Below are 14,011 nucleotides of genomic sequence, written 5' to 3'. Positions count from 1 at the left end.
AAGCTGATACCTGCGTTAGTTAAATTATTAGGAAGCGTTAAGTCTATTTTTTAAAAAATTAACTCATAAATTGATACCTAAACTATATTTGATCTCAGTTAGTTCAGTCATTAGTCAAACTATTAAATCTATTTTAATAAATAAATTAATTAAAATTGTCACTGTAGCAAGAAAAAACTATTTTTTTCTTTACATATACATTTAATAATTATTAAAAAATTCATTAAAAAATAGAGAATGGTTCAACTGTTTTTTAGCTTAGTTCTATTGGTTTGTATTGATTTGCGAGTCAACTTGTTCAACCCTTATTTTTGGACCGATTTCCAGCCCAATTGGTCGGTTCAATTCGATTATGAAAACACTAGTTTTGATCGATGAAAAAACCTTTTTAATCTCATTAGGTATAACAAGTAAGCAGTAAATTTCGGAAACAAAATTAATAGTCAGCGACTTGACTTTGGGAGGGCTAAATTCGAGCATTGTTAGTATTGCCAGACATTATAAAAGAAGAAAAAAAAAAGAATAAAAAAATAACAAAATATTTTTAAACAATTTTTTAACAGATATAACAATTTGGTGTAAAACAAATAATCGAACTAATTCATGGGTTAATTTTTTTTTACTGTTAAAATCCATATTCTGATACAAATAAAATCGAAGTCTTTGAACACCTAACATTCAACCTATGTTTCCTTAATTTAATCATCTCGTCTTAAACAATACATGACGATAATAAATACATTAAACTTTTCTGTATTGTTTCAATTTGATCGGATATCCCGAAAGAACATCAATTTTCTTCACCGAAATCCGAGTTGTAATCGAAATGAGATGAGATTTATACCGATCTTCAGCTCCAACTGAGACCATTGAGATCAAACTGTTTGCAATGTTTTTCATCAACGTTTAAATCCAGCTTGGTTGCGAAGTAAGGTAATCTATTGACTGAATCCACCCTTTTGTTTCCTACATCCAAGAAACTATGTTCTTCATTTCTTGCCTGGGAAAAGCTTCCCCGTAATCCGACACTCATCGATAAATCGCTACAGTTTCTATCTGCGAAAAACATTCTTCTATCGTCATCGTCATCGTTACCCATCGTTTTGTTTTCGGACGTTTTCGTTTCAGTTTGATGGTGCATCAATGGATCTTTGTGAGTGTTACAAGTCCTTAAACGCATTCCATTATTGTGTATTTCTTGATCTCTCTGTGACCCTTCACATGAAGTTAAACAACTATCCATGGAACAATCGTTGGGCGGATTCGGTTGTGTTTGTTGACAGCATAAACCTCGTAAATCTTTCAAATCCGGGAATGCCGAATTCAGGCATTGGTTTGATACTTTTGATACCAGTTCCGATAGCTGAAGTTTGGCCGCTTCGAGCCCCACCGTGCCTAAATTTTGTCTATGCAGAGTCTCTTGAGCTTTCTCTAGCACGGATTGTAAGTACTTCCCTTGCGCCTCGATACGAAGCTGTAAATGTCGCTGTACCTGCAGTCCGTAATGAACAATCAATACGGCACAACCGAAAACACATTTACGATCGTAATTTAAATCCCTATAGTTAGCTCTAATGTTGTTATTTTGTACCTCGAGTTGCTCATGCAGCCTTCTCTGCACTTCGATTTGCATTTGCAGCGCTTCCCCTATTTGTATGCCCCTGGATTAATGAACATCAAAGTCAACATACATACATACATACATACATACATACATACATACATACCAATGGGGATTTATCAACTTACTTGTTTGCTTGAGGTCCAATACTTAAGCTATTGATCGGCGAGCCGTTTGCTTCAGACATTCTTTTGCCTGCCATTGCAACCGCACCTATATTCATTGAATCCAAATACAATCTTCAGATATGTATGTATGTAATTGAAAACTTGTCGGAAAATGAAATTAACACTGTGTTCTGACCTATTTTGGTACTGCCATTATTAGTTTGTCCATGGAGATTTTTACTAAGCCTGTATTTCTGCAGTAAAAAAAGGAAAGATGTGTCATAATCATCGAACGTTCATATTTTCGATCTATGTCTGTAACTCACTATAAGCTTCGAAAACATAGAAAAGATGTGTATGATCGAGATATCAAACCGCCAACAGCCATGTTTTCGGTCACGTCATTAATTAAGATAAATATCGACAGTGGAAAGAACCGAAACTGTAAAAATAAACAACCTATGCAAGATGTTTTATAAATTACCTGAAGATGACTTTTGAGATGGTATAAGGTAAGGCCTGGAATTCCCATTAATTTCATCACTGTTTTAGGTGTAGCCTCTACAACAAATATAGAACATAAGAAAATTATACAAGGCCGAGCTAAATTCTCAACCCGTAACGTATGCAATAGTTGAGAAATTGGTGTACTTACTGTCGGCTCCTCCAAGCTGATTGACAGCTTCAATGAACCGCTCGTGAAGATCGGGTGTCCATTTCAGTCTCGGCTTGGCATCGGTAGAAAGCATGAGCCCGGAATCTCCATGGTCACCTTGCAAGAACAAATGCCTCTCGTTATGAACCGCCATTCTCGAACTAGAGTTAATGTTCTTCCCTTGATGTTGATGGTGGTGGTACATTTCTGGCCTCAAAAAAACAAACCCATAAGTTCATGCTCGTGCTTATGTTCGGATATATGTCGAAAATACGTATTTATATCGGATATGTGTAAGTTATTACCTGATGATTGTTTGGCTTTGATGAAATTTTGATCTTTGCTAAACAAACTCTTCACCTTCCCTTATGGCTTGTTACAAGCGAAAGGTGAGACCCTCCAAGCATGGCTATATAAAGCAACATAAGGGAAGAAAGCATAGAATCTTGAGATTGAAACTGATGGAACAACCTGACCCGATCCAATATTCACTCTCAGCTAAAAATATTTAAATCGTGCCTCTATTTTTTTTTTCACTGTGAACCATCCTCATACCATAAAAATATTGTAGAAGCTTTTATATTAAGATTTGATTGTAATTTACCAACGGGTAAATTGTCTATGTACATTAGATTAAAAAATAAATTGGTCATTTAGTTAAAAATATGTATTTATTCATCATCATGAGCTATATGTGACATACCACATGTCATTATTTTATTTTTTTGTTAGCCATACTAGTTTTTAATAGTAAAATAAATAAAATTTTTAACAAAAAGAATTAATTTACTCTTTGATCTGTATAGAAATTAATTTACCCTTTTTTTAGTAAGAGGAACAAAATGTAATACAACACCTATTACAAAACCTCCATTCAAATTTACTACACTACTCCCCATTCCTAAATATAACAACTTTACAGTTCAATTTAAAAAAAATAATATTTGTTGCATCTGCAATTACAATAAATATGATCTAAAACTCGAACCACGAAGAGAAATACAATTTTTTCTTGAAAATAAATTATTATTTTTAGTAGTAGTAGTACAATTAGCTTGCATTAGGTACTGGAATTGATGCAAATATTTTATTTTTAATTATTTTTTTGTATGTGAGAATTAATATTCGTCCCTACTGGCAAAAGCCAAGAATCTTATTCCAAGGGATTTAATAAAGTTTTGAAGGAATTTTCTGACTTGGGTTAAAGGAATCCACTATCTATCTTTGTTCTTGAGAGACATTCAAAATAAAAGGGCTCCCACGCTCTCTCAACTTAAACCAAGATTCTTACTCCTTTTATGCCTTTGTTCCTTCACCTTGTTATTTCAACTCTTTGATATCCAACCTTAGGTTTCTTTTAAAATTCGAAAATTTAGCAAATTTAGAGTTCGAATTTTAATATTTACAATTTTATATTTTGATAATATCGAGGATGATTCTTTTGACTAAGGCACTTATAATAAGCTTTGGGGTTTTGTTAAATTTAAGAAAAAAATAGATAGATAAAAATGGAGAAGGGGAAGATGCTCTCTTAGAGATTGTTTGGAAGCAAGGAATAGAACAAAGAATTCATTCCATTTTGTCTCCTTCAATAAGTTTGGTACTTATTCAAGGCCTTTATAGTATTTGTTTGCAAAGAAGAAAAAAAAAAAACCTAAACCATAAGCATCTTTCATGTTGAAAATTCTTGAGTTTGATTCTTAATAATCATTTTTTTTAATCGTGCAGTTCTGTTAATCATTCATTTATTTTGCTAGTGAGATGAATATCAATGATGGATCCAAAGATTAAGTTTGGAGAGTGTTTAACACAAAATTTTCAAAAATTATAAGAATTTAATGAAAATATTTTTAAAAAAATTAGGGTTTTAATTAAAATATTTAAATCTTTTTTTGAGATTAATGAAAAATTTTGAGGACCTTCTAGATGATATGTTGTGTGTGTGTGTGTATATATATATAATTAGAGATCATTGATTTAACATAGAAACTAAAATATCAGAGTGGTTGGCAACTTGAGCTTGACCTTTCTGCCTTTTTTTTTGTGTGAGAAATAATATTCTCTTGTATGAATCTCTAACTGTTGTTGATCTTTTCTCTATTTGATTACTTTTTTTTATCTTAATTAAGTACTTAATGGAAAAGGTTTCTTAAACAGAAATGTCAGCTTAAATCAATGTTAAATATCCATGAATAAACACATGCAATTTCAACTTTATTTCCCTGCATGAATCTACCGTCTGCACGTCCAAAACACAGGACTTCTTATATATACACACAATTTAATCAATTTGCATGCTAATTTTATATTTTCGAGTTAAAAAAAAAATCACTTGTTAATATTTTTCGTATGGTTGTTTTGTTAGCTATCTTTTCATTTTCTTATTCTACGTTCGAATTCACATGTAGAATGTATATTAATTATGTCATTTTAAATTTTAGTTTAATGTATTATAATAACGAGAATAACATAAGTTCAAGTGTGCTTAATCATACATTTTTCTTTGATTTAAGAGTTTGAGAGAACTATAAGTAAAATGTATTAATTATGTCATTTGAGTTTTAGTTTAATCTATTGTAATAATCAGGAGAACAAAAGTTCAAGCGTGCTTAATCATGTATTTTTCTTCGATTTAAGAGTTTGAGAGGATTTTAAGTAAAAATAGACATTGTGTTAAAAAATGCATTAATTATAAAAGTTTGGGAGTATTATGAGGGGACGTGGTTTTTTTTTTTTAATTTAGAATATATTTGAGGAAATTAAAATAAATCTGGAAACAACTCGTGTATGATTTACGTAATATAGAGTTAAATTAAGGCCATCAAACTCAAAGTCTCGTTGGCAAAATACGTTGAAATGAACTTAATAACATGTTGAAACTTAAATATAATAATAAGATTTTTGCTATTAACTTTTTTATACAATTCCTACTACTATCACCTATAATGCTTAAACCTTAAAAAGAAGTATAATATGCACTTAAACACATTTAAACCCAGATAATTCTTAATTATACCTATATCACCAATTGACATATAATTTGAACATGAAATATTTTAAAAAATAGATTAAAATTTCTGAGTTATTATTCTCTAACACAAGTTTTGTCCTATGATCTAAATCATAATCACGAATATATTTTGAATCATATCACATTTATGGTGATAAAAAAAGTTATCGCGATCATTAAATTAAACATTTAAAGGGGGAAAAATTGGATTTGGTTATCAGAAACCATTGTTGGTGGCATAGTATAAGTTGCAATGTGTCAAGTGCAAGTTCAATATGCTTATGCTATAGTAGCTAGCATTTGCAGTGAGTGATCCAATCATTTCGATAACCTGGAATTATACTATTATGCCTATTTAAAATAAACCCTAAATTATTAAATAAATAAAATAGAATAATATCTACAGCTAATACAGAATAAATTCGTAATATTAAGTTATCAACAGCATATCCGCCATATCATGCAAGAACCAACAAAATAGATTAATAATTATATATATTTCGAGGATTGATTTATTTATAATTTTCCATAGTTAAATATATATGGAAAAAATATTTTTATAAAAAAATTGATTTAAAGATGAAATGAAGTTTTAATTAGTTGAATTGGTATTTTTTTTAAACAATATGGTATTTTGGGTTTGAATTAGAGTTGTTCATGGACTAAGCCGGGCTAAGTAAAAATTTAGGTTCGTTTTCTAGGCCATGAAAAATGGGTTTAAATTTTTATCCAAGTTTAGCCCGGTTAAAATCGAGCCTGATCCGACTCACCAGTATTAAATATTTTTATATAAAATAAATTTAAAAAGTATAATACATCAAATATACTAAAACATTAAAATAAATATTTCCCAAAAATAAAAAATACTTAAATAATACTAAAATAAGTGCAATTTAACAAGCAAATATCACTACAATAGTTACAAAATTAATAATAAAACAAGATTTATACAATATCCAAATAATAATAATGAAATAATAACAATATAATAGCTAAACAATAAAAAATCAGCAACAATTTATTATTTTTACAAATTTAGGCCGAGTCTGCATAAAAAAATAGGTTTTATTTTTTTTATCCAAGCTCATTTTTGAACTTATATTTTGTCCAAACCTCCAAACTTTTAGGTTGAGACTCAATCCATAGAAAAGTCTAATTTGAATCTTATTAAGTGCATTTTTAAATTTCATATTATTTAAAATGATAAAAGTATCCTCACATTAATGTTTATTATTTTATAAAAAAATATTTTTAGTAATTACTCAATTAAATTAGAATATGATTGAATGATAACACCAACTCAATAAACTTTTTAAATGTAATATAGATATATATGATAATGTCCGAAGACATTATTAGCCCATTGCTAGTTAAAGTGGAGACTTGCTATATATGGGTTTTTAGTCCCGTGGATATTATAGATAGATTTTGTTTAATTTCTCGTGCGTTATATTTTTAATTTTATATTGTTTATATATATATATATATATATATATATAATAAAAAATATTAAAAAAACAAATTCAATAATATAAGCAAATTAAAATAAAAATTCGTTGAGTAATTATGTCTTCACGTTGAAAATCAATTGATTGAAAAATTTGAAGGAAAGAATATTTTATGCAGTTTGAGAGAATCTATTTCGATGTCTTTGAGCAAGTTATTAAAGCAGATGTTGACTGCCTTTTCATGACCCTCAAAAAACGGCTTAAATAATATGTTTTAGCCTGTTTGAATTTATGTTTTAGGTTAAAAATAATATTAATATCAATCGAATTAAGATTTAACGAAAATTATAATTAGTTAAAATGTAATAAAATAACAATTATAATATCTGTTTTTTATATTTAAATGATTTAATAATAAATAATAGAGTATATAAAGAGAGAGTGGGGAACATGGATTATTAATTTGTTCTTCCTTGTACTTACATTTCCCTCTTTTCATAGATTCTGTGTTTAAAATTTTTCAACGATTAGTTTCAATCATAAGCAATACACTTGTAATATTCTTACTGGTACACCATTTGCTGAAATATAGAAAGTAAGAAATGACCACGGAATGTTGAAAATAACAATTAAATTTTTGAAAAATTTTAAATACGATCATGAAACTAATAACATAAATAAAAACTATAAAATTTTGAACTCAAAATAAAGCCAATGAGTAATATTCTCTTTTTTTTTTCCTTTTTTATTTTATTTTATTAAAGAAAATGAGTAATATTCTCAAAGTGAAGCATTTTTTGGTTATTCTTCTCAACCCAAAGCCACCAAAAATGGGTTCTCCCACTTCGGTGCTTCTCAACATTCATGATTAATGAGGAATTTATATATTTTTGCTAAATCATATTAATTAAATTACATCTAATATAAAGAACATGATTCCATGCAATTTCAAGGGGTTCAACTTAATTAAAACTTCGAAGCCATGAGACTCAGATTATACTCCCGCCGCCATCTCTATATATATTCCATAACAAATTACAAATATTAAATTTTGAATATGTTATGGATTTTGTAATATTAAATATTAAATTTATTTGATATACTACGCAATATTAAGTAGTAAATATAATTAAGATTATTTCTTAGAAAAATTTAATAGAGAGTGTAACATTAATAGCAAAAATTACGATCTGAAAAGGAGTAGAAAATAGATCAAGTTTAATGTAGAGTTGTCTAAAAATTAGATTTATTGTAACACATTTGATATCACGGTAAAAACTGTAAATATCTAATATGATGTATAAAAATTAAAATTATGGTTTATATAAAATTTAAAATGGAAACGAAAAATACATTATAACTTGGGTCCGAATATAAATAAAACTGACTGTCTATGTTGATGCATATATTCTATGCCAATTTGATTTGTTGGGGCAAAGTTGTTGTCTAGGCTTCAATGGTCCAACTGCATCTTCTTTAATTTTGTTTTTACTTTTTTCTTTTGGGGTCCGATTCTAATGTTCCCATCCATCAATTTAAAGAGATTTGCTCTAAAAGGTTTCAATCCCATATTTATATCACTTAGCAAATAAAACAATAACTTGAAAATATTGTTTCTGTTTATCATTCAATTCCATTGTTCTTTCAATGAAATATATGATTATATTAAACACAATATGATACACGATATAAATGTTTCAAGATTTTATATAATATGAATTATTACCAAATATCTTGTTGATTATGATAATATGATACACATTGATACATAAATTAACATATATATACATGTATAGATATAGATATAGGGAAAAAAAGATGTTTTCATTTGTGTTTTGTAGTATATGCCAAGAATATTCATTGAGGAATCTCAAATTTACAAAGGACCACCATATTATGGATATATTAGAATATGATTTTTTTCCTTTTTTGTAAATTTTGTCTTGGAGGAATTTTAAGTTACAAAAGCCTATTCCATTATATTTTAGTCAAATTTTTAATAAATAAAAATATCTGACTATTTGTTCAATGTAATGTACATTCCATAAAAATTATATTCTCAATTTATGATAAAATATTTGAACCACTTTGAAACTTTTAAGTAGTATATATTCTTATTATATGTTCTTCAGTCCAGTCTCCATTAATCTAAACAGTGTACAATTTGGAACATAACATTTTAAGAACTGAGAAATGAACGTTCCAACAAATTACACAGCTCCTTCGGGGTTAAAATTTAAAAGAAAATTGGTAAAGGTATATATATATACACATATAATTTATTATAATATGTGTGTATATACATATATATAGGACTGCATTTTTAACAAAACAATACAAGCTACCATGACAAAGACAAACAAAAACCTGTTGTATTTACCTGCATTGCAAGTTTAAAGTATGCTTTTCTTTCCTTTAACCCTAGTGTTGTCACTATTGTCGTTTTGGGATCCTGCTGGAGGCTTAGATCGTTCATGTGAACTGCCGCCTGCAACATGCTTCTTTCGACTTGGAGCACCTGTTTTGGAGGACTCAACTAATGGACCTGACCGAGTTTGAAATGGTTCTTTCGGATAAGGGAATGATGTAAAGCTGAAGGGGATATCGGGAGGAACAAGTGCAGGATCAATGTGATGCGATGCTCCTAATGGAATGCCAACTGCTGCATCCTGGTGTGGAGGGGGGAACTTTTCGCTTTTGCTTTTTGCATTGGCGTGTGATATTAAGCGCCTTCTCTGCTTCACAAGGAACCCGACATTAGTTATAAAATATCAGAAAATTTTAACCTTTACTCTAGAGGCAGATACAGCTTATCAAATAATACTTGATAAGCTGACAAAAATTTTAGCAGAACTGTTACTTGACAGTATATCTTACTAGGAACAGATAAAAACAAACTTTCAATGCCAGATCTCAATACAAGTACTAGTGCATTATCTGACTTACATCAAGATTAGACTGAAGCTCGGCATTGGCTTCTGGAGCAGGAACTGCCCTTGCTCGATTGCGTGTCCTTGTCTTCCTCGTACCATCACCCTGGGCTTTACCGGCAGCTCTGAGTCTGCAAATTTATACGTCATTGTTGATTATGAATGAAGCATATACAGGAGATATAAATGACTTGATGCTTTCAAATGAATATTTGCCTTTGCATGTGTGATAGAGAACAAGACAGAAGCATAAGCTTTAAAGATCGTAACAAAATATGTATGTTAAAGTAAATAACCATTGGTAGAAAACAAATTACCACATTGAATAATTCTAAACCATTGCATATTTACACTAATGTATCTAACCAACCAGCAAATTTCAAAGTTCCTCGACTCATAACAAGCTTTGTCATCTACATTTAGCAAAGAATCACTTAAGACATTGCACCTAAGATCCAGAAAGACCTAAATCTCCATATATGAGAATGCAAACAACGTTAGCTTATACATAGATGAGTGTGTGTTGATCAGGGGTTTCCAATAGAGCATGCATGAAAGTCTATCAAACTAAAATAATTCTCAAAACCTTAATCAGATAGCATTTTCTCGTAAAATGGCAAATTATTTAATTCAACATAAAGCAAAAGAAGTGACCTCCGAGCTTCATCATCTCTTCGTTTTGCATCTATCTCTTTACTGGGTGGATATTTGGGAAAGCTAGACGGTTCGCAAGCATAAGGTTCTGTTGTGAAGAACTGCCGAGGAGAATAAAATGGTGAAAAAGAGACTTTTCCAGAGGGTATATTCTCAATAAACCAATCATTACAGAAAATCAGACAGTGTTCACTGAAATCTAAGGACTCACTTCACTTCTTAATGCAGCAGTGGCAGTCAAACGTTCTGCAGGATCAATTGCGAGCAAAGTATCGATAAGGAATAGTGATGATGGTGGGAAATCTTTGAATGTCTCCTTTATGCATCGTTTATAAGGCTCTCGAGGTTTAAATAAGGTTGCATTCGGCAACTTATACTTCTTCCAGTATTCGTCTGATGGTGAACCACATAACTTGTAAATCTTATGTAATTGTTCTACCTAATTGATAAAAGAAAAAAGAAACAGTTAGTGGAAATAAAGTGGGAGCACAACTAAATCGAATGTCAACTTCAATGCTCAACATGCAACTAAAAAAGCAAAGAGCGAAAAGATTCCAAGATATGGTATTGTAATTTAATGGTTGCAAGATGTTATCCTCGAGCCTCTATGCATTATGCAATAAACATGGAACGAATAAATTAAGTTAAACAAGCAAGTAAGAACCAAAGAACGTCATAAATGAGCAGAGATGCCAGAATACCTTCCAGCTAAAATCTTGCACACTTATACAGACAATAATCCTGAACAAACAACAAAATGAAGTGAAATCCTACCTCAGTTCGACCTGGCATAACGGGCCTCCCAGCAAAGAGCTCAGCTAAAATGCATCCCGCACTCCAGAGGTCCACACCAACACCATAATCTGTAGCTCCAAGAAGAAGCTCAGGGGCACGATACCACAAAGTAACCACCCGTGTAGTCATTAGATGCTTGCGGCTAGGATCAAAGAATGTAGCCAGTCCGAAATCGGCAATCTTAAGTACACCTTCATCATCAATAAGAAGATTCGACCCCTTAATATCACGGTGAAGCACTCCCCGGTTGTGACAGTGCTCAAGGCCAGAGAGTAGTTGATGTATATAACATTTAACCTACAACCGTACCATAAAGTTTAATCAAACTTCATGACTCACCACCTCAGCAACAATGTAAATTATGGGTATTACTACTAATTAAATAGCATGGTAGGTTGAGGCTAGGCTAACCTGTGGCTCCGTAAACTTTACTATCGGGCTTGCCACAAGCCCAGCCAAATCATGCTCCATGTATTGAAATACCAAGTACAAACTACATGACATCCTCGACGTAACTAAACCTTCCAATTTTACAACATTGGGATGATCCAACCTCCGCAATATGAGAATCTCTCTAGCCATGAATTTCACACTCTCGGGTTCTAGACTATCAAACCGGACCTTCTTTAGTGCAACTATATTATTTGTCACCATATCTTTAGCTTTATACACATTGCTATATGTTCCTGAGCCAATCTATTATTAGTAAGGAAAGGTAAGTATAGGAATCAAACACCTACAAATCAAGAAAAAGAACAAGACCAAGAATCGAACTGCATCCAAGATAATGTAACTAAAGGCAGCTGCAACAAAATCAACCATCAATATGCTATAAATCAAACAAAGAACACAACTGAAATGGCACAAACCAGTTAAATTCACAAACATTTCAAACAAACTATATTCTTTTTCATCATCATTCAATAAGGATAACATCGAACAGATAAAAAACAGCCCACCTAATCAAAACAGCAGCTTCAAAAATATCGGCAAATCGAGAACATGACCAAGAATCGAACAGCATCCAAGATAATGTAACCAAAGGCAGCCACGAAAAATAGACCATCACAAACAAAGAACACAACTAAAACTAGTTAAACTCACTAACATTTCAAAACAAACAACATATTTGACATCATCATTCAAAAAGGATAAGTCCACCTTATCAATTTTCTCATATGTGTCAGCCCTTCGAGGAATCCATCCATTAAGCGCCTCCCCACAGGCATCGGAAAGCCACGAAGGCCATCCAGCAGCCACTTGCTCTCCACGCAAATGCTTTGGAAGGTTACTAAGCCTTGGATTTGGCTTTGATTTTCTCCTTTCCCCCCTTTGTTTTGTTTTACCATCAGCTTTTTCCTCCTCCTGGGTACCCGCATTTTCAACCTCTACAACATTAGCATCAGTGTTTGGAACTGTAACATTATCTACTCTCCTATCGGATTCAAAGCTACCATTTTTACTCTCTCTGGATTCCGAAACAATCCCTGAAGATACCTCTCTTCCCAAAACACACCCCATTTCTTAAACCTAAACCTCATTTCTCAGCATATCCTAATCTGGGTCTTGCTCTAAATCAACAAATAATTAGCTACAACAAATCAAGCAATTTTAATAAAGCATGATGATCAAGTTACATCAAATTACCAAATACAAAACTTTAACTAATAATTAAAACTCTAAGATAAAGCTAGAATTGACTAAGCAAAGAAAACTATAAAAACCTTTCCCTTTTTACTGTGAATTTGGGAGCTTCCAAGTTCAGAAAAAAGTGGGAAAAATGATCTTGAAGCTAGCCAAGTACAAAAAAAAGAAAGAAAGTGAAATTTGGTAGGTGCTAAGAAGAAACTTAGGAAGTCAAATAAAAGAATATCTGAAAGTATTAAAAATAGAAGAATAGAGGGGTTTTAGAGAGAGAAAGTGGGGGAGAGTTTGATAAAAGATGAGTTTTAGAGAGAGAGTGCTGAAATCTGAAGGAGGGAAAAAGAAGAAGAAATAAAAAGATATCTGGCTTCTTCAACTGTTACTTTTTCTATTCGTGAAACTAAAAGGTTTGTGGTGTCATTGTTTTCTTCTGGTCTAATTCTGTTTTAAGTCCCTGTACTCTTAGCTCATTTAGAATTTGATCTCTTTACTTTTAATTTTAACAACTTAGTCTATTAGGTTTAACTGAATTATGTGATTTTATTTTATTTTTAAAAATACTCACTTATCTAATTTAAAACTAAATAGTATCGACTTCTAATCTATTTCTATAATGCCGAAAAGCCTTACGACCCCAAATTTAGAATCGAAAACTTTACAACTCAAAATTAAATTTTTTTTATTTGTTTATTTGGCTTTCCACATGTGCAATATTAGTCACGTGAGCAATTTTTATTTAAAAACATCATACAATCTAATTTAACAAAAGTCTTTTTAATTATTAAATTAAAAGAGTAAAGGATTAAATTTATGAGATTGAAAGTAAAGGGATTAGGTTATAAAATTGGCAGAGTATAGGGACTGAAACAGAGTTAAACGTTTGTTCTTTTGGTGTTTTGGATACTATTAATATATAAAACTAATGGTGAATAATCATTGAAGTAAGAATAAAAATGTGGTTAAACTAATAAAGAGGTAAAACCTTTCTACTATATATATATATATATATATATATTTATTATATTTTAGTTTTTTTATCGAAAAATTGATGAATTAGTTCTTATACATTACATGAGTGAGTAAAATAATCCTTTAAATGTTTATTTTGGTGTTTATATATAAGATTTAACAACAAATTTAATTTTTA

At 30.8% G+C, this 14,011-nt stretch overlaps 2 protein-coding genes across 3 annotated transcripts; both read right to left on the bottom strand.

Moving 5' to 3' along the window:
* Positions 1-572: 572 nt before the first annotated feature.
* Positions 573-2,863, bottom strand: LOC108468825 (myb-related protein 2-like). Its single transcript, XM_053031533.1, has 7 exons — positions 2,689-2,863; positions 2,384-2,590; positions 2,213-2,289; positions 1,925-1,982; positions 1,750-1,834; positions 1,592-1,661; positions 573-1,492 (listed from the first exon to the last, which is right to left on the bottom strand). The coding sequence occupies exons 2-7, from the start codon at positions 2,586-2,588 to the stop codon at positions 851-853; spliced, it is 1,137 nt and encodes a 378-aa protein (XP_052887493.1). The 5' UTR covers positions 2,589-2,590; positions 2,689-2,863; the 3' UTR covers positions 573-850.
* Positions 2,864-8,928: 6,065 nt separating this feature from the next.
* Positions 8,929-13,254, bottom strand: LOC108467569 (probable serine/threonine-protein kinase At1g54610). Of its 2 annotated transcripts, none has more exons than XM_053018270.1 (7): positions 12,382-13,254; positions 11,632-11,916; positions 11,200-11,517; positions 10,637-10,864; positions 10,426-10,526; positions 9,788-9,902; positions 8,929-9,579 (listed from the first exon to the last, which is right to left on the bottom strand). In XM_053018270.1, exons 1-7 carry the CDS (start codon positions 12,739-12,741, stop codon positions 9,235-9,237), a joined length of 1,752 nt encoding a protein of 583 aa, XP_052874230.1. In that variant the 5' UTR covers positions 12,742-13,254; the 3' UTR covers positions 8,929-9,234. The 2 variants fall into 2 exon arrangements, with proteins under 2 accessions (XP_052874230.1, XP_017623733.1); XM_017768244.2 differs by having other exon boundaries at positions 8,929-9,576.
* Between the last annotated feature and the right edge of the window lie 757 nt (positions 13,255-14,011).

This window comes from Gossypium arboreum, chromosome 8 (genome assembly GCF_025698485.1).
Source record: "Gossypium arboreum isolate Shixiya-1 chromosome 8, ASM2569848v2, whole genome shotgun sequence".
Taxonomy (NCBI): domain Eukaryota; kingdom Viridiplantae; phylum Streptophyta; class Magnoliopsida; order Malvales; family Malvaceae; genus Gossypium; species Gossypium arboreum.
This window is presented reverse-complemented; position numbering and strand designations above follow the sequence as displayed.